This window comes from Hevea brasiliensis, chromosome 5, assembly GCF_030052815.1.
Source record: "Hevea brasiliensis isolate MT/VB/25A 57/8 chromosome 5, ASM3005281v1, whole genome shotgun sequence".
In the NCBI taxonomy this organism is placed as follows: domain Eukaryota; kingdom Viridiplantae; phylum Streptophyta; class Magnoliopsida; order Malpighiales; family Euphorbiaceae; genus Hevea; species Hevea brasiliensis.
In genome coordinates, this window is record NC_079497.1 from 10,223,275 (window position 1) to 10,243,628 (window position 20,354).

Sequence of the window (20,354 nt, forward strand, 5' to 3'; positions counted from 1 at the left end):
AAGGGATCAACTCCCATATATGTATATATGGATGTGATATACTGGGTGTGTGAGTAGCTTTAAATTAATTTTTTGTGTGAATATTGAGTGAATTATTTATTTTTTGTGTTGAATATGCATTTCATAGTATGATTGCATTTATGTGTTAGATGTACATTTCATAGTAGAATTGCACTAGTCTTAAATAGTTATAGAAATTATATTTATAATTAATATCTAAACTATCTAAGTCGAATATTTATTTTTATTCAAATATATATTTTTTTTAAGTTACAGGAGTAACAAGTTTATTTTTTCGAGCTTACCCTGTATTTTTACTTCGCAGATTGTGCTTATTGGCCTTTCAAGCCCAAACAAACAAAGACAGCTGCCGGAATTTCTCCTTCAACTTGACCTTTGAAATTAAATAAAAAATATGTATACTTTTTTATTTAAATGAAAAATATATATACTTTTTTATTTAAATGGAAAATAGATAAATATATAAAATTTATTTTTATCATTATAATTTATTAATTTTATTACTATGTTAATAAACATTTTAAAAAATAAAAAATTTAATTCCTATTATTTTTCATTTTTATTTCTTTAATTATTAGAAAAAAATATTATTTATTTATTTTATTTTAAAGAAATTAATTCTTACCATTTTAAAAAGTATATTAGTTGGTACATATATTTTTATTTCGTATATTTTTTAGATTTTCATCTATTTAGAACTAAGTTTTTTATGAGTTAGTGCATTTAAAAGAGAGAAAATTAGATTAAATATAGAGATTATATAATTATATTTTTTAAATTGGAAGAACTAAATAAAATCTAAATAACACTTAAAATCTTTAAATGAAAATGAAATAAAAAATATAAAGATTAATTAATGATAAAAGGCCTATTTTGACTATTAAAATATGTGCTAATAGTTATATAAATTTTTAAAGTATTTCAAAATTTAAATAAGATTTCAAATTTAAAAAAAAAATTAAATAAGACTTCAAATTTTGAAAAATAGATTAAATAAGCCATTTTACTATTATTAGATAAATAAATTATTTAATTTTTAAAAATAAATAAAAAAATATTGAGTTATAACTTATCTCTAATATAAATTCAGCTAAAATTATCCACAAAAATTATTTATACATATGTCTAATCCAATAGATATATGTTACATCTTAAATAGTTCTTTGTTGAATATTCAAAAAGTTTCGAGTTCATTATTTTTATAATAATTTTTATAAAGAAGCATATTAAATCATTTAAATTCACAATATTATTAATGAGACCTATGTGTATTTATAATTTTAATTAAATTTATAATAAAAATAAATTATAATTATAATTCTTTCTTTTTATTTATTTTTTAAAATTAAATAACTTACCTATCTCAAAGGATTTTATCTATTTTTTCAAATTTAAAAGAATTATTTAATCTTTTTAAAAAATTAAAAGATTTAATTATACTTTAAAATACTTATTTAAAGACTTGAATAACTATTTCGGGTAACTTTAAGGAGAAAATAGGCTTCGCTGTTTACTTTAGATTAAAAATAACCTAATATTCCTTATCATTTCTATCCATTCCCCTTCAACTTAACACAAACTATTAATCAGAGCGAATCGTTTCAGAGAAAGAGCTAAAAATCAAATCTAGTATCTGCAATTTTATGAAGATCACAAGAAGGGATCTCGTTCCGGACGGCCCCGGTAGCGTTAAGGTACAAATTCAATTTGTTTACCTGCCTGCTCAAATTTTTTGGAAAAAATTTTAATTTTTGTCGAATTGGTATATGCATGCGTAGATCACGCCAGTCGATTCAGATGATCTCTGGTTCGCTTATAATTTGATATCTTCTGGAGATACGGTTATGGCGGATACTGTCAGGTAACCTCACACACACTCTCGCTCGCTCTAATTTTTTTGAGCAATGATTGAATTTTTGTGTCTCGTTTGGGCGGTTTGGTGATTATTGTTTTCATTCTACCATAGGAAAGTTTTAAGAGAGGCGGCGTCCGGTGGGAGAGATGCAGAAAGAGTGAAGCTGAAGTTGGAAATAAAAGTAGAGGTATGAGAATTACAATGAACCAGTAGATGTTTTTGATTTTTCGGTAATATGTTTGAATATGCTTATCAATTATAATAATTGTTCTCCTTCGTTTTGTACTTTTAAGGCTATAGATTATGATAAAGTAGGGTCTGCCTTGCGAATTCGTGGAAAGAATATTTTGGAGAATGAATATGTAAAGGTAAGGGTAGCATCAAATTGAACTGTGGGTTGAGAATTGGATGTTTTTCGTGTAGAACTCATCCTAGTTTCTTTGCAGATTGGAGCATTTCATACTTTAGAGTTAGAGCTGCATCGACCTTTTGTCTTGAGGAAGGTATGCTTCTTCTTATCTTCCTTTTTATCCCTAACAACATTGATCCTTTTCCTTAATTTCTTGAATTACTCTTTTAAGGCTAAATGAACTAAAAAACACAAGGAAACTATCAGTTTTAGCCAATCGATTTAAATTTTACAGATATATTAAGATCATGTGGAAGTTATTCTTGCTCTGAAAACTAGTGGTAACTCCATAATCACTAAAATAATTTCGTTCTGTGTATACTAAAATTGGCATGTCAAGTTATCATAATTTTTCGTAGCAAAAATAACATTTACAATTGTCATGATCTTAGTATATTTGTAAAATTAAAATGATTGGCTAAAATTGACATTTATCGAAAAAGTTGTGGCTTTGATATGTGACCTTCTATTTTGGCGAGTTTAAAGCTTTTGTCATCTGCTTGCTTACTTACTTTTGGATAATGTATCTCAGGAAATTTGGGACTCATTGGCATTAGATGTACTCAATCGAGCCTCTGGTATTTTGTTTTGATTTGTGCCTTTCTTAGTAGTTCTTTGCCGAGGGCAAGCTGTTATCATCACTTGAATGCATATCTGTATGAAAATAATTTCTTTAGAAGTTTCACGTTGTTGATTATTTAGGATCTTATGCCTTAACTATGTGGTTTACTTAAGTTATATTAAGCTTCTTGTAGTTAGGATTGACACTGGCTATTAACAATTTACTGTTGGTGCAGCAGGTTATTGCAATTGTATGCTTTTTTAAGTTGGAATAGTGAGAATCACTCAGTTAGTAGCATTATGGACACCTTTATTTTGTTCATGTGTCAAAAATTGCAGTTTCATGCGTTGAATATTTTTATAGAAAAAATAAGCCCTGTTGGTGCTGACCAACACAAAGTAGTTGAGTACTGAGTAATTATGATGCTGAAATGCAACTCAGCAAAATGAGGATCCTAATTAATGAAAACTAAATACGGTTGTATTCCTATGAAATGTTCTGGTTTACTAGAGATGTTAATGCTACCATCAATAAATAGTGCCTAGAGGAGAACTGGGAAAAATAGTTTTTCCCTCCATATCTTAAGTAAATGCTTCTAATCAGTGTCTCACTAACAGGTTAAAAGGACTAATTGATGAATGTAAATATATATATATATATATATATATATATAGACTAATTTAATTACTTTGTAGCTGATGTTTCTCTCCCTACAATTTCAGATCCTGGTGCAAGTGCTGATCTTGCCGTGGTTTTAATGCAAGAAGGACTAGCACACATCTTCCTTGTTGGTAAAAGGTAAGAAAATTCTTTGAGTTTATGGTTCAATGGTATGAGAATGAAACAAATTAATAAATAATCATATAAGAGGAAGCAACAAAGCCAATAGGGAATGACTTTCACCCTACTTCATATCTTATTTTCTGGAATCTTTATTTCTATTGCCCTGTTTTAAACTGTTACTCTTGGTGCCTTATGGTGCTGTGGCTAACGTACTACAGCATGACAACTACTCGGTCAAGGATAGAGACTTCAATTCCTCGAAAGCATGGGCCTGCCATTGCTGGTTATGAGTCGGTATGCTTCTCTTCCTTTAATGGGGTGAATCCAAGTTATTTATATTTGAGTTGCTTTTGGTTTATCGAAATAATTTATGTTTAAATTGTCATTATTAATGTGGCTTCTATGGTTCTGCCTTCTTTTGTATGGATTCTAAGGATTCATGAATTTATCAGGAGTACTTTTAAGTCTTTATTTTTTATACTTTCTCTTTCTTCTTGCTACAGGCATTGAATAAGTTCTTTGAGCATGTTTTACAGGTGAGTACTATTGATTTATATTCTGTGGCTCTTTCCTGCTTCTGAAAATATTCACAATGTGTTTCAGGCAAATTAAATACCTGAAGCATTTGTTCCTCAATGCTGACAGATTTTATCCATGTGTAGGCTTTCCTAAAACATATTGATTTCAATGTTATTCGGTGTGCTGTGATTGCAAGCCCTGGTTTCACTAAGGTCTGTGATAAATACACCATTCTTTTTCCCATTTGTAAAATGAAATGTCTTACCTATTATTGATCCTGTTTTCATTTGAAATACCTGCTAACTAATATGGTTCTGATTTCTTGTCAAATGGTATTTTCTCTCTCTCTCTCTCTCTCTCTCTCTCTCTCTCTCTATATATATATATATATATATGAGTGTATTCTTATGTGCTTCAGGATCAGTTTCATCGTCACTTATTGTTGGAGGCAGAGAGGAGACAGCTGAGACCCATTATTGAGAACAAGTCGCGCATAGTTCTTGTGCATACAAGCTCAGGATATAGGTATGTTGCTTGTTATCTTTGCTTGCAATGTTAACAGCACTTAGAACAATGAACGAAATTTTGATTCATGCGTGGGGCGATGCCAACATAACTGATGGAAGAAAAGTGCCTTCCACAATTCCTTTCCTGTTGCATTCCTGTTGCATCTGTCTATCAAATCAAATTTCTTGGGCCCCATTGTTTTCCCTGCATTGTTAGTCTGGGCCGTGTCTCAGTCCCATTGTGGCTGATCATCCTTTCAGACCAGCTACTGGTCATTGCCTTGGTAAGCTATTGCCTTACCAACTAGCTAATTAGATGCAAGCCCTTCCTTAGGTGGATTCCTCCATTTGCTCCTCAGCCTACGGAGTATTAGCGGCCGTTTCCAGCTATTGTTCCCCTCTCAAGCTCAGGTTCTAAGCTTGGATCGAACTCTCCATAAGATTTTTTGTTGCATTACTTATAACTTTCTTGTGCGGAGAAAAAGCGGATGCGGATTTGAAATTGTCTTTCATTTCAAGGCATAACTTATGTCCATGTGCTTCATATTCGCTTGGAGTTCGCTCTAAGAAATATAGCCATCCCTACTCCCCACATCAATCCCATGAGCCTTCTTGCTTTGCTTTTCCTATGTCTTCTATTTTGATTCTCTTCTTAGTCAAATACATTGTTGGGGCCATTATGCTTAATTCTACATCACAGATGTTTGCTTCTATCTTTTCACTTACCGATTGATGAGATGGGAAGGAGTAACAGCTTGACGATAGACTCCGGCAATTGCAATAGAGATATCAAGCATAATGGCATACCGGAATATAGTGTTTTGGGATAAATATTTTAAGCTTATTGTATTTTGTGTTTATATAGTTCTAGATTTTCTTTGTAACTTGGTTATGCACCCTGAAGTTCTCTTTTTATTTTCATCCATATTCATCTTTTTGTCATTTGGCAATGGAGATAGTTTAGCTGTTTGTAATTGGAAGAAAGATTATCCTACTAATATATTAGGGCACGGCCGCTACAACACGTCAGAACTTGTGTTGTCCTTAAAGTTAGTGAGATCTTTAGTCTTATTCCACTGTATTTGCGATGGGGATTGAAAAGTTTTCAGTGGTCAACCTGTGGCTTTGCATATTACATGGCTTGCTGACTGTTTGTGTTGATGGTAGATATTTTGAATTCTGTGCAGCTTGCTTCTTTTAATTACTGAACATTAACCATTGTTGTACAGGCATAGCTTGAGAGAGGTTCTTGATGCCTCAAATGTTATGAACATGATTAAAGACACTAAGGCAGCTCAAGAGGTCAGTTAGACAAATCCAATTTGTCCAGCATTTTCAACTTGTCTCGTTTTTGTTTTGCTAAACAATACTTGTCCTAGTTCTAATTCAATGCCTATCTGAGTTTGTAGAAGCACACTGTGTCCAATATCTGTTCAAATGTAATAACAGGTTGTTCTTCCTTTGCAGGTTCGAGCACTTCAGGATTTCTTTAACATGCTTTCAAATGTCAGGTTCTATTCTTTAGATGACTGGTTTTCTGTTTTATTGTGAATTTTTCTTTTTATGGCCATGAAAAACTTAATGATAAGAATATATTTACATGTAGTAGTAATTGCTCAGAATGTGCTTTTAGTATATTTACATCCATTTGTTAATTCCTAAATAAATTCTTAGAATATGCTTGAGTGTGAGGTTTTCTGTTAGGATCCAGCTCGTGCATGCTATGGACCAAAGCATGTAGAGGTTGCCCATGAACGCATGGCTGTCCAAACTCTTCTTATCACAGATGATCTATTCAGGTTAGTGTGATTGTATTACTTCTAATTGTTCAATAGAATGTGTAATATTCTGATTCCATGTGGATGTTTCATGGTGTCTACGTAATGTCCATATATGGAAATATAGTCCTATTCTTCTGGATGTATCTTTTAACCTGTGTTGATGAGAGACCTTGTGTTATTGTATTTACTTCCGCAAATCATGATTGCCTGCTCCTTCTATTTCTCTTTTGACTTAAAATTACTATGTTGTAGAGGCTTAATTGCTATAGTGGCAACTTGGATTGCTTTTCTTTTTTTTTTTTTCACTTAATTTTCATCGTTGTGGGAGTATACTTATGCTAGTCCTTGATGCTACATGTGACCATATTTTATGGTAATTCTTACATGTGATATATTGAATGGAAATTAGAATTCCCCACCCTCCCTTTTTCTGGGGAAAAAAAGAATTAAAAAAAGGCAGCCGTTAAAGGCATTTCATATAAAAATGATAAAAGATAGGAATATATCAGAATCACCCTTCTCTGAGCATGTTTTGATGGAAATAACAGTGGGTAGTGCGCAACCATTTTTCGTCAGTGCAACCATGAAATCTTGAAGTCTTTCATCCGGTGGTTTCTTGCTTACAATTTGCATCATTTGTCAATTCTTTTATTTTTCTTAGCATGTCTTCATCTATATTTCAAAAAAGAGATCAATATTTTCCTATTGGAAAAATTATTATTTAGTACTTGCATTTTAACGAAACTAACCACTTGATTTCTGTATTTTAAAAAATATACTATTTAATCTCTATATTTTGATTGCATTGAACTATTTAATCATTCCGTCAAATTTTCAGTTAGTCAATAGATTTTACCACTTGTCAAATTGCTATTTAGTCTATCTATTTTGGGGAAATTAATTAGTTGATTCATATATTTTGAAAAACACATTAGTTAATCTCTATAATTCAGTTTCATTAATTCTTTAGTCTCTCTTATTATTGTTTTATATTCAAACTGTCATAATCCTCTCCCCTTATTTTTTTTTTATCCTCTTTTGTTTCTTTTTTCAAAATAGTGTTTTCAAAATATATGAACCAATTAATTAGTTTAACTAAAATGGAAAAATTAAATAGTAGTTTAATGGGCATTGACTAACAGTAAATTTGGCAGAGGGACTTAATAGTTTAAAAAAAAGTAAAATATAAGGATTAAATAGTATATTTTTTAAAATATAGGGATCAAACGATTATTTTCGTTAAAATGTTCAGACTGAATAGTCATTTGCCCTTTCCTTTTATTATTTGGCTTTCAGAAATGCTGATATACCTACGAGGAAGAAGTACGTCAATCTAGTCAGCTCAGTGAAGGATTCAGGGGGCACTGTTCATATATTTTCATCAATGCATGTCTCAGGAGAGCGTGAGTGTCATTTCCCTTTGCTTCTAGTCATTTAAGAACTGCATATAAAATTCTGGTAGGAGACTAAATACATGCATTCTGATTTTACTGTTTTTCCTTCTGGAAACAGAATTGGCACAATTGACTGGCATTGCCGCCATCCTTCGATTTCCACTACCAGATCTAGAAGACATTGAGATGTAATGTACAGAGCTTGCTTTGGTGCGACTGGGACGAGAATGGGGTGTGGAAGAGCATTGGTCGGTATACTAATCCTTCCTGTCCAGCATCAGCATGTTGTACAATATTCAACGTTATTTAGAGATGTATTAATATTATACACAGTGCAAAAGTATATTGCCAAAATGAATTTTATGGGTAGATTGGTTTAGTAATAAACTGTAAAATTTTATGAATTTTACGTAAAAAGGCAGGTTTTTACAGGTATGAGAGTTCGGTTTTTGTTCCGGTTTGAAAAATTTCGATATGATTTTAATTTCGTTCTTTGATGTTTCAATTTGATTCTTGATTCTATAGTTTTGGTATATGGCATGGTTCAGGTTCAAGTTTTAATTTTTGGAATAATTTTATATAATTATTTTCATAAAAAATTATATCAAAATTATTAATTAAGTTTTAAAGCAAGTTGTTAATACATAATATTATATAATATTATATTTTAATTATTTTCAATTATATAATCTTTAATAATTAAAGTAAATATATAATTAGTAATTAAATATATTATATAATACGGTATTACATTTAAAATAAGAATTATAACATGATTTAATATCATAACAAACATTATTAAGAAAAAGGAAAAAAAATAAAAGATAAAGATAATAATCAGTTATATATATATGTATATAAAATTCTAATTACATATACGTATTTGTAGCAGCAAATTCAACTTAACTATTATAGTGATTAAATTCTCGCCATGCAGATTGCCGTGCAATAAACGGAAAAAAGCCAATTTCCGGTGATATTTTACACGTGTTAAATTAATAAAAAAAAATAAAGATTTCGATTATTCCTATTTAACAAATTCAACTAGAGAATTTTGCCCTCCATTACTGCCAATGGTTCTTAGGAGCAGATCTGAATACTCTCGTGTAAGGATTAATAATTAAAATAATGTATTTTATAAAAAAAATGATTTGTAAATTTAATATGAATATAAAAATTTTTAAAAATAATATTGCTTAAAAAAATAATTAAAAAAAAGTAGCTTTAAAAGAGATATTTAATAGAGAAAATGCGACTTGAAAGCGCAGTTTCAAATGTTAATTGAGCACTAAAAATATGCACAAGCCAGAGAAATTTTTGCTTAAAAATTTTATATTTCTTTATTATATTCTTATATGCGAAGGTCAATTAGGTTTAATGTATGAATAAGTACATATTTCCTTTACCTAAAATTAAAATATTTAACTAATAAAATAGGTAGTCATAATTTAAATTCTGATCTTTTTTATTTGATAGGTTCTATTATCATATCGAGAAATCACTTAATTTAAATATTTAAATTTATAAATAAAAGCTCTAAAAATAATTCTATACCTCTCTATTAATTTTTAAGAAGTAAATATCAAGCCTCCGAAATTGTATCTCATGGAAGTTAACAAATTCACTTAATCTTTAATCTTATTCAACAAAATTGATATTACTTCGAATTTAAAAGATACCCTTTTAAATTTGTTATATAATAATTAATTGAAAATCTAATTTTGGTATTTAGCCTTTGTCACGACCTAACCTATGGGCCGGACCGGCACTAGGACCTGGGCCAGCCTAAAGCCCCCGAGGCCCGTAGTAAGCCTAACTATTCACTTAACCAAACTCTAAGGCCCATTTGGGCCCAGTTTCAAGAAATTAACCGGACAGAGTCCTTCCATAAAATGGACCTTTCAACGGGGAGTTTTTGACTCACCCGACCTGTAAACACAATAAATACTCAATTGGGGAGCTCAACTCACCCTTCACATACTCATTAGCATAAAAATAAATGGGAGCTCAGCTCCCTCATCCAATCCATCAAACATGCATAGAATATTAAGTTTACAGGTCCAAAATAATAATTTAGTTTACAGACCCATATCAAATAAACATTTCTAACACATGCGGAAATTCTAAGATTTAACAAGTTTATACAAACGTTAATAATCGACCTGCGAGGAAGAAAGCAGGTTAATCTCAAAAATATCCTCCTGTGGCCTGAAAAAATATTGAACAGGAGTGAGCGTTCGACTCAGAGAGTAAAATATCAATTTTAACTATAATTTCTATAACTATCTAAAACTAATACACCCTGTAGAGTGAAATGCAACATCAACAACATTTTCACATCATAACATCATAAAGGTAGTTTGGAGCACTCACACACCCAGTGATATCAATCATAATATATGGGAGCTGATCCGCTATACAGCTCTCTTAAATCCAACCTGGTGCCAGCGAAGAACTCAAGCCGGACTTTCGCTTAGTAAACCAAATCGGGGGTCCCAGCGAAGAACTCAAGCCGTGACTATCCCCCGAAGGATCGGGTCCCAGCGAAGATCTCAAGTCGTGACTACCCGTCCTATCCATAGTCCACACCACATCACACGCACGCCAACGCACGCACACTGCTCCAAATTACCACAGCAACATACATGGCACTTTCACAGTTATGAATGCAACATAAATCGTGCCTAAAGTTTATCTACATAGATATATGCATATAAGTGATGCATGCATGCTTGAACATATAATAATAGTGAAATTACAATTAAAATTAATATTTTACTCACAGACTTGACAACGGTCACTGTGGCGGCTGGGCGGAGGAAGAAGGCTGTCCCGGCTCACCTGACAATTACATTACAATTATTTAATACAAATGACTCAATACAATTAAGAAAAGACCAAATACGTCCTAAGTCGTGCCGAAAATTCGGCAGAGTCTCCCCTATACCTAGGACCTACCCAACCTGCAAAATGGCTCAAAACACACTTCTATATTCACAATCCATATATCCACAACTCAATCACATCACACAGCCCCTCCTGGGCCCATCAAATCAGTCATCCATCACAATATGTAAAATTTCAATTTAGTCCTTATAATTGATCATTTTTGCAAAAACTACCCAAACAAGCTCTAAAAATTCTAAAACTTTGCCCCGCGGTCCTTAGCAATATTACTAGGCTATTGCAGAAAGAATCATAATTTTCTGAGCTACCACGAATATTTTATGAATTTTTAATCCTATTTAAGCACTAGAAAATTACGAAAAAGCAAAGTTCGGGTTTACCTTTGTCGATTCCGACTTTGGGAACGCGCTCAGGACATCTGACAATGTGGGGGTAGCCAAAATCTCGGTCCAATTCAGATATTTTTCCTAGAATAGTGCATGCAGCCGAAATTCACTGCATCTGGTCAATCGCCGAATTTTCGAGAATTGAGGATACCTACACGAAGCCCATAACACGGGGGTTACTACATAAATTTTTCAGAATTTTATAAGCTCATTTAATGCTCGAAAAGACACTGCGAAGTTTCGTGGGACCCATCAAAAAACGGTGTCAGAAAAATTTAAAATTTATGTCGCTGCGAAGCTCTCGACGAGTGGAGCTCTTTGGTACTCTCGGTTTTCTCGTGGAATTCACGGTTTGCGAGAAATCTAGCCCAAAAGTCAAAATGAGCTAAAACTTCCCGGGCAAAAATTGGACAAACCGCTCGATGGATTTTGGTGTTCTTGGTGTCTATGGAAAGCTCTCGACGAGTAGATGATTTTAGACACAAGACCCGGTCCAATTGGTGGCCGGATCGGCCGGATTTTGGCGGGGAAGACGAGGAGTTGCGCGCGTGCTGCGCGTCGTTTCTGGGGCCGTTTTCCGGCGTTCCAGGCGGCAGCCGGCCGTGGGGGAGGGCTGAGGCGGCGCGTCGGTGAGGTGGGAAGGCAGGGGAGGTGGCGGCGCGGCAAGGGGAAGAGGGAGGAGAGAGAGAAGGGAGGAGGTCGGGATGCGCGGAAGAAAAGAGAAGAAGAAAAAGGAGCCGGTCCGATTCGACCGGTCCGATCCGGTCCGGTTTGATTCGGCCGGTTCGATTCGAAATACAAAATTTTGAATTTTTACTCTGCCTCAGGGCCGAAAACGAGGTCCAAAAATTCCGAAAAATTTTCAGAAAACTCAGAAAAATACGTAGACTCCAAATATATTTTTAGTTTTGCCACGTGGTCTTTAAACTAATTTTTAAAAATCATCAAAGTTTATATTTTTGGAAAATCGAACCCGATTTTTAAAATTCAAAAAATCTCAAAAAAATTCCTAAAATTTAAATAAAATTAAAATACCAAAAATGCTCATAAAATAATAAAATTTAAAATTTTGAGGTATTACAGCCTTAAAATAATATATGGACGTAATTTTGATAAAATATTAATATAAAATTAGTGAAACAACATGCTAGTTAGATAATGTTAAAAATTAATTTAAATTTAATTTTAATATATTTTAATATTAAAAAAAATCAAAAATTAATTTTTTTAAAATTATTTTTTAATAATACATTTTCAAAAATTATTAAATGGGGAAAAGAACGGATAATTATCATACCCACTTACTTAACTGTTTTATAAAAAAATATTAAAATTTAATTTTTTTTATAAAATTTATTAAATTTTAATTTAATTTTATAAAAATTATTATAATAAAAGATTAAAAAATTTTCAATTAATTTATTAACCTATCAATTATTTTACAAATAAAATATTCTTTAGCAACTAGTTATTTTATTTGTACATGAATTATTTATTATTTTATTTTAATAATATAAATTTATATATATTTTTTATATTTTATATTTTTATAATTATATTATAAAATTTTTTAATAATAAAATTTTTAATTAATTATAATTTTATTTTAAGTATAGACAAATAAATAAGTTGATTAATATATTAATTTTTTAAATTGTGAATAAAAGCTAACTATAATCTTTATACTTTTTAAATATTAAGTGATTTTAAACTCTAAGTGTCTATTTGGCATTACATTTAAAGGACTAAAACTACTTTTTTAAATAAAAATACTATTTTAGATGCAGTTGAAAAAAGTAATTTGAGAAAAATTATTTTGTTATTTTTAATGTTTTTGTGACTAAAATTTATTAAATTTAATTTTAAATTATTTTTTAATATTATCTAACTATTATATTTAAAAAAATAATTTTCTTAACAGTAATTTCAACAGCAATGTCAATGAGGCTTTAAATTTTTTATAGGAATATCTATTTTTTGAAACACAATATATACTTAAACACACAAATAAATGATATTTGATAAATAGTTTATCAAATATAAACATCAAGATTTTGAAAAAAATATAAATAATTAGAAATATAATTATATAAAGGAAAAATCAAATTATCGAAATCAGTGAGTGAACAAAGAGATGTTTTAATAAGCGTTATATTTAATATCCAAAAAAAGTGAGGAATGAATTTATTTTTTAGTATCAATAAATTTTATTAAATTTTAAAATTTTAAATCTAATAAATAATAAATTATTTGTATTTTCTAATTAGTTCTTCTATACGTATTATCGGATAAAAAAAAAGTAGAACTAATATTTAATATCTTTCTTTAATTTGAATTTTAAAAATTAAAAAAAATAAAATAACTCAAATAAATTTTAAATAATAATTATTTCTATGTTCTTATTTACACATCAAATAATAAATATGTTTTGCCACATGGCATATAAATTAATCAATATCATTTGTCAAGTAGCATTTTTGGCTTGTTGGCTCATACAAATCTCTCTCTCTCTCTCTCTCTCTCTCTCTCTCTCTCTCCCTGCTTATAAATATTACCTATTCTCTCTTTGTTTCTTAGGCTCTATGCCTTCCTTTCTTTTACCTTAATCATATCCACCCTCAATATTTAGAAGAGTAAAGAATAAGACTAGAGAAGAAACAAAATGAGACCTATTAGAATCCTTAGCTCTACCGCAATAGCAAATACCTCACTTACACCTCCTACTATCATGCAATAGCGCTTGCCATGGCACTCTTCGGTGCAATACCTTTATGGAGTTTTAGCAGCCATATTAAGCTTGATTGCGTTTGCCTTATTGATTTAAATTGTTCTTATTGGAAACTTGATGGTTGTTTAGATAATGCTATTGACCAGAGAGATCTTGAAAGTGGTTACGAGAAAGAGGGTGATACAAGTAAGTCAGGGAAGAATTTTTTAGGAGAAGATTTTAATGATAATAGATAGTAAGTCAGGGAAGATCATTAAGGAAATGATTTTAGTGACAATGGCTAGTGATCAAGATTTTTGAGGAGAAGATTATGACTTTTATCTATCTGGGTATCTTATGTCATTCTATCCAAATAATGTATGTGCATTGTATTTTATATCCCATGGTTTAATTTTGTTTCTCTATCCTCTATTTTGAATCTGTTGTGTGATGGGATTGGCGTATCGAAAGGGATGGTGGGCGTGGCTATATTTATAACACTCTTATGTTAAGTAGTCTATACATTCTATTGCTTGTTCGGATGGCTAGAATGTCTGGGACTATACTTAATTCACTTAGAGAAGCCGCAAATGATAAAGATCAAATGAAGTTGAATGAAAATAAGAGAAATGAAACACAAATAGGTTAAATGAGCCTAGCGTGCTGATGATGGCTAACCAACTCGGGAAGCGACTACGAGCTTAGTTGCTACCCTAAATTCGTGTGGGACTCCATGATATCCTTAGTTAAGGGATAATTGCGAAACTATTGGGAACTAGAAAGTCATGAAAATAAAAAGGGAATAAGCACAAAGAAGTAAATCAGAACTTAAAGACTCATCGAGCATTATAAAGAGATGGATTATAACCCGATGATGGGCATTTTGGTCAATTCACTCCTAGAGGTGACTTTTGACCTAAATGTCTATTAAATTGTATGAGATTAAAATATTGAAAAAGAATCGAAAGTATAGAAATGTGTATGGAAAAGAAAAGAAAGAAATGAAAATTTCAATTTTAAATTGAATTATGACATAAGCATGATATAAGCATGACACAATTAAAATGACAATTTAAATTAATTCATTTTTGAGATAAATTTATATAAGATAAGACATAAATTAAAAGTCAAAAAAATTATCTTCTTCCTTCTATAGATGGTCGACCACCCTTCCTTACTTTCTCTCTTTTCTTTCTTCATTCTACCACTAACAACCCTTCCCAAGCTTTGATTTCCCACCTTCTTTCCATAAATTTTCCCCCAAAATTAGTAGAAAACTTCTAATTAAGCCTCAAAGTGAAGATTTGAAGAAAAAGAAACAAGAAAATGTAAAGGGATTAGAAGATTGAAAAGCTCAATTAGAGTTAAGTAATCTCTCTAGCTAAATTAATGGTGTATGCATGAACTTAAATTTGATTTTGATGAAATTACATGAAAAAGTATGAGAATCATGCATAAAATAAGGGAGTTGAATTTCGGCCAGCCAAAGGGACTTAGGGTTTTGAAGTGTTTGATGAAGTAAACATTGATTTAGAGCTTAAGTGATGTTGAATATATGATTTGAATATTGATTTGCATGAGTTCGCATGAAATTGGGGTGAAGAGGAATTAGGGTTTTTGTGAAAATTAGGGTTTTGTGGTATGCTATGCAATTGATATTTATAAGACCTAATTATGGTTATTTGCAGTGTGTTGAATTGCTGGAATTCTGGACCCTAGAGTCCAGCAGGTTTGAATGGATATAAGTTGGGCTACATAGCTCCAATTGGTGTAAGACTAATTGGAGATGAAACCTAAGACATAAGGCTAGAAATTTTATTAAGATACCTTGCCTAGAAAATGATCATAAGTTACCCTAAATGTACCTTGAATCCGGATTACAATTCTGAACCTGACCAGAAATGACTAAATGAATAGTGTTTAGTAATTTGAGCATAACTAACTCTAGGAAACTCCAATTGACCTGATTCTTGAACCAATGGAAACTTGAGACATAGAAGAATAATTATTATGAAGACCATAGAGCCAAATTATGACCTTAACCTGATCAAATTACTAAACTAAATTAGTCTAGTAAATCTGCCTTAGTGCTAAATTGAACTTGGAAAATGTGAAGGATTAGGCATCCGACCAGTTTTGGCAAATTTATCATAACTTGGACTAAAAAATTGCAAATGCAGTTATTCTAAAGCTAAAATGTTCATAACATACAAAATTACAATTTATACGTTTTGACCAGAACCTAGATCCTAAAGCAACTTAGGAAAATGATTAGGAGAAAACAGGAATTCCCAACTTAGAAATTCCTGCATTGGAACTATTTTTCCATTTGACCCTAGGACAGTAATTAGACCATAACTTTCACTGAAAAATTCCAAAGAGGATGAACCAAAATGATTTGAAAACCTAAGAATTAGGGCTACAACTTTGATTTAGAAACCTTACTCAAATTTAGGGTGTAAGACCCTTAAATATTAATTGTATAACTGACCTAAAACCTTGAATTCTGGAGTTATAGGATTCATGAGTCCAAGTTAGTTAATTAGCCATAACTTACCCTATATAATTTCAAATTTAGTGATTCTTAAACTTGTGTAACCATGAGACAAAGTAGAACAACTCATATAAAGAACACCAAGCCAAATTATGATTGTAACTTGTCCAATTATCTTAACAAAGTTGAGTTCCAGAATCTGCCCTGTTTTGGAATAGTATTGGTCACTGGACCAATACTTGGTAAATTGATAATAACTAAAGCTACAAAACTCCAAATTAAGTGATTCAAATTGGAAAATAAAACTAAGATATAGAGGAACAAGTTTTATGAGGAACACGTCACCAAATTATGACTAGAACTAGGTTAAAATAAGATTACAAAGTCAGGGTTCCAAACAGTTCAGAATCAGAAAGTATTAAAATTACATAATCAACTTAGAAAATTCATTAGGCAATTATTGAATAACTTTTAGAGATAATTGGGATGAGTAATGAGACACTTCAATTTTGTGTTTCAGTAGAAAAGGAGATCTTGGGAGATGAAGAGAAGTAAATCAAGAGAAAGGGAATTCATTGAAGGTTTGTACACAACTAAATCCTTCCTTTTTAAAAAAAAAAAAATTGTAAATGATTTGAATGAGTGAAGATCTTTTTTGCTTTTGAGAAATTTTATGTTGCCAATTCTATAAGGATTTTATGATGAATTGAATAAGAATGTTGAAATGCAAATGTGATTAATTGATTAGAAAATCTTTGAAATTTGTTTTAAAAACACAGTTAGCATGACAGTCCCATTTAGAATTCTCCAGTAATAACGACTATTTGGGGTTTGATAATTGATTATGATTATATCCCCCATTAATAATGGTTAATAAGGTGAGACTATATGAGTACTATTCACACCTTACCCCTTCGTAAGGCATAATATGATCCCATAGTACACCTAATAAATTATCGTACTTCACCGTCCGATAACCCATTAAATATACTACAAGGGATTTTAAAAAAATTTTCATTCATTTTAAAGTGGTGGGTAATTTTTAACAGATATTAAAAACTTTTAATTGAAATTAAACCACATATCAAATTTTCAATCACTTTAAAGTTTTTACAAATTTTATAAAAATTTCGACAAAGTGCTGACAGTATTTTAAGAAAACAGTTCTTCAAAACCTGAAAAGAAAAACCCTCCCATATTTTTTTCTCAACCACAACTCCAATAAAATCAATTTCATCCCACAATTCTATCACCATAAAGGAAACAATTCATTAATTACAAAACTCAGGAAGGAATTTGAATATTACATTCATTAGGGTAATACAATTTATATTACAAAAATATACAAGTAACTAAAATATCAAATTAATATTACAATAATTTGCATTAAATTACATACCAAAATAATTTTACAAGAGCTCTTGTATAACTGCTCAAATAAAATTACACATATATAATTACATGAATACATCAAAATCTAATGTACAAGAGTATTCTTATGATATACCCGAAGATAGTCCCAATATGTATACAAGGCATAGTTTCAAGTGATCTCACTTAGCTGCTCTATCCTTACTTTCACCTACGACAACATACAAAGCTATCGCGGAGCGGTAAACTCAACCGTGCACAACTATAATTTAAAAGGTAATACACTATACATTGACAGAATTATAACAAAGAATTTGAAAATCTTTAAATTCACCATAATTTCTAAAATCAAAATAAATGCTTCCAATAATATACATCATTTGTTTAAATGACCTTGATCAATAATCACAATTTATCAAATCATAAATAGACATTTAAAATAATCCCATGAATTTATGGAAATAAATAGTAAATTTCACTAATTAAGGGAGAACATAAAAAAATTAGGAATCAACTAAATTAAATAATCTCTTTTCAATCAATTATACACAAATCTCATTTTAAAATCACCATTGCTCACTTTCCAAAAACTATTCTTAATCTCACTAACTATGCAGGACTAATCCGTAAGGGCTATCTTCAAAGTGATTCTCACTCCCTATAGTTGGGGAGATCGAATTGTGCACATTCCATCCATAGTACCATAATAATTAAATTTCTGAAAGGGCCATCTCCAATTTATATTTATCCTCTGATAAAAGGAAGATCTAATCAACAATATGCACGTACTATGGTAATCAAAACAAAGCTAACACCAATGTCTTCTCAACAAATGACGGATAGGTAATAACCATGTCAAGCATTTATAGCGAGATATAAAATAATATCATAAATTTCATTGCCCTTTTTGTGAGCATAAAATCACAATACAAATCAATTTCAATGCTAATTCCAATAACCAATAATTTCCATGCTCATCACAATTCAAAACATAATTTGTCCATTTCCCATGTAAACCATATTTCAATCACAATTTTCCAAAACTAATTTTATTCAATCCATAACAATACTCCATAATTGTTGAAATAAAATCATAACTTAACCATTTCCCAAAACTAAACTCATTCATGTCATAACAAATTTCAATAATTGTTGAAATAAATTCAATACTTGATAAACATAATACATAAAGAAAATAAAATTATTTAATCAAATAAAATATGCAAAACATTATCAATTGAAAACTAGTTGTGCACAAACCTCTTTTGTTGCCTTAATTTACTCAAATTTTTATTTTTCCTTTGAAGACCTCTTTCCAACTGAAACACATACATTTAAAGTGCTTCAGTATCCATTCAATCCATTTATAATAATAAATTCCAATAATTTCATTTTTGCATATTTATCATACCCATTATGGTTTATAAATTTGAGTCCTCTACATTTTTGTTTATAGTGACACTATTTATTGCACCATGTAAGTCAAAATGTTGACTTTTTCATACTAAGTAGGTTTATTAACTCTAATTGCACCCACATATCACATTTTGAGTGTTAAATTTATTGGCATTGGTTGCTATTCTAATTTCGAAGCCTTCTAAGAGAAATTGTAAATTTTCAGTTTTGGATCACTATTTTCTACTTTTCTATTGGTCTGGTTACTGTAGGAATTTGGCTAAGTGCCCTTTATTAAAGTTGTTCCTTATTATCTTAGCTTTAATTCTCTTTTTAAATCACTACATTTGGAGTTTTGTCGCCCAAGTTATGTCTATTTTTCTAAGGCTGACCAGATTGGCAACAACCTAGAATTCTGGGCAATTCTTGGTTTTGGCAATTTTGAGCAACCAACTTTGGTTGATAAATTGACTTGGATCTGGGCAGAATTTGAGTCTGTGCTATTCATGAAAGTTGTAGTACTATGTCATAGCATTCTAATGATTCAAAAATTAGGTTTGACCTAATTTTTTACTAACTTAAAGTCATTTTCAGGGCAGAGTTTCTACATAAAAATTGTAGCATTATGTGTCTAATTTCATCTCCAATTGGCCTTATACCAATTGGAGTAGTAGAATTGCAGTTTTGGTCCTCCAAGTGGACCATGGTTTAGCTGTCCGGAATTGGACCCTTACCAATATGAATTTAACTTCACTTCTCACCATTCAAACACACCCTATTTCACTCCAATTGACCATTTTGAGTCTCAATTTGGTCAATTTACTTCAATTTCAAAAACCTCTAATTTTTCCCCTAATTCCTCATTGGCCAAGAACCCTAATTCACCCATTTACACAAATCATTCAAATTAAAGTTTACAATTCACTTTCACCCACTTAGTTAAGCCTAATTACATGTTTAATTTGAATAAACATCATCAAAACCCTAAGGGACTATGGCTGGCCAAATTTTCACCTCCCATACATCCATGATTTTTCAATTTTCCATACACTCATATTTCTTTCACTTCTTAAGTTAAATTCCCCCCCCCCCCCCCTAACAACCTTAATTCAAAGATTATTCAACAAATCAAGGTAGATAGGAACCTTACCTTGTTAAGCAGAATTTATATCCTTCAATTCTCTTCACTTTTTTGGTTTTAATGGCAGCCAAGCTTCCTATCAAGGTCCACTTGCAAGGTTTACTTAAGGGAGTTAGAGAATTT

The 20,354-nt window shown here is 30.9% G+C and overlaps 1 protein-coding gene and 1 long non-coding RNA gene across 2 annotated transcripts in view; both read left to right on the forward strand.

Moving 5' to 3' along the window:
• LOC131179898 (uncharacterized) overlaps window positions 1-20,354 on the forward strand; it is a 117,306-nt gene that overhangs the window by 32,057 nt on the left and 64,895 nt on the right. The gene's annotated exons all lie outside the window — the stretch shown is intronic.
• Window positions 1,506-8,297, forward strand: LOC110639440 (protein PELOTA 1). The gene is made up of 16 exons (XM_021790379.2): window positions 1,506-1,715; window positions 1,800-1,882; window positions 1,988-2,063; window positions 2,170-2,244; window positions 2,323-2,379; window positions 2,818-2,863; window positions 3,570-3,645; window positions 3,849-3,924; window positions 4,134-4,166; window positions 4,293-4,361; window positions 4,568-4,674; window positions 5,885-5,957; window positions 6,123-6,161; window positions 6,360-6,454; window positions 7,733-7,839; window positions 7,949-8,297. The coding sequence occupies exons 1-16, from the start codon at window positions 1,665-1,667 to the stop codon at window positions 8,020-8,022; spliced, it is 1,137 nt and encodes a 378-aa protein (XP_021646071.2). The 5' UTR covers window positions 1,506-1,664; the 3' UTR covers window positions 8,023-8,297.

Excerpts from the sequence above, each read along its gene's own strand:
- LOC110639440 (XM_021790379.2), top strand. The coding sequence starts at position 1,665 with ATGAAGATCACAAGAAGGGATCTCGTTCCGGACGGCCCCGGTAGCGTT. Across the intron at positions 3,925-4,133 it reads CCATTGCTGGTTATGAGTCG|GCATTGAATAAGTTCTTTGA; the intron begins GTATGCTTCTCT and ends TTCTTGCTACAG. Across the intron at positions 6,162-6,359 it reads TCTTTAACATGCTTTCAAAT|GATCCAGCTCGTGCATGCTA; the intron begins GTCAGGTTCTAT and ends GTTTTCTGTTAG.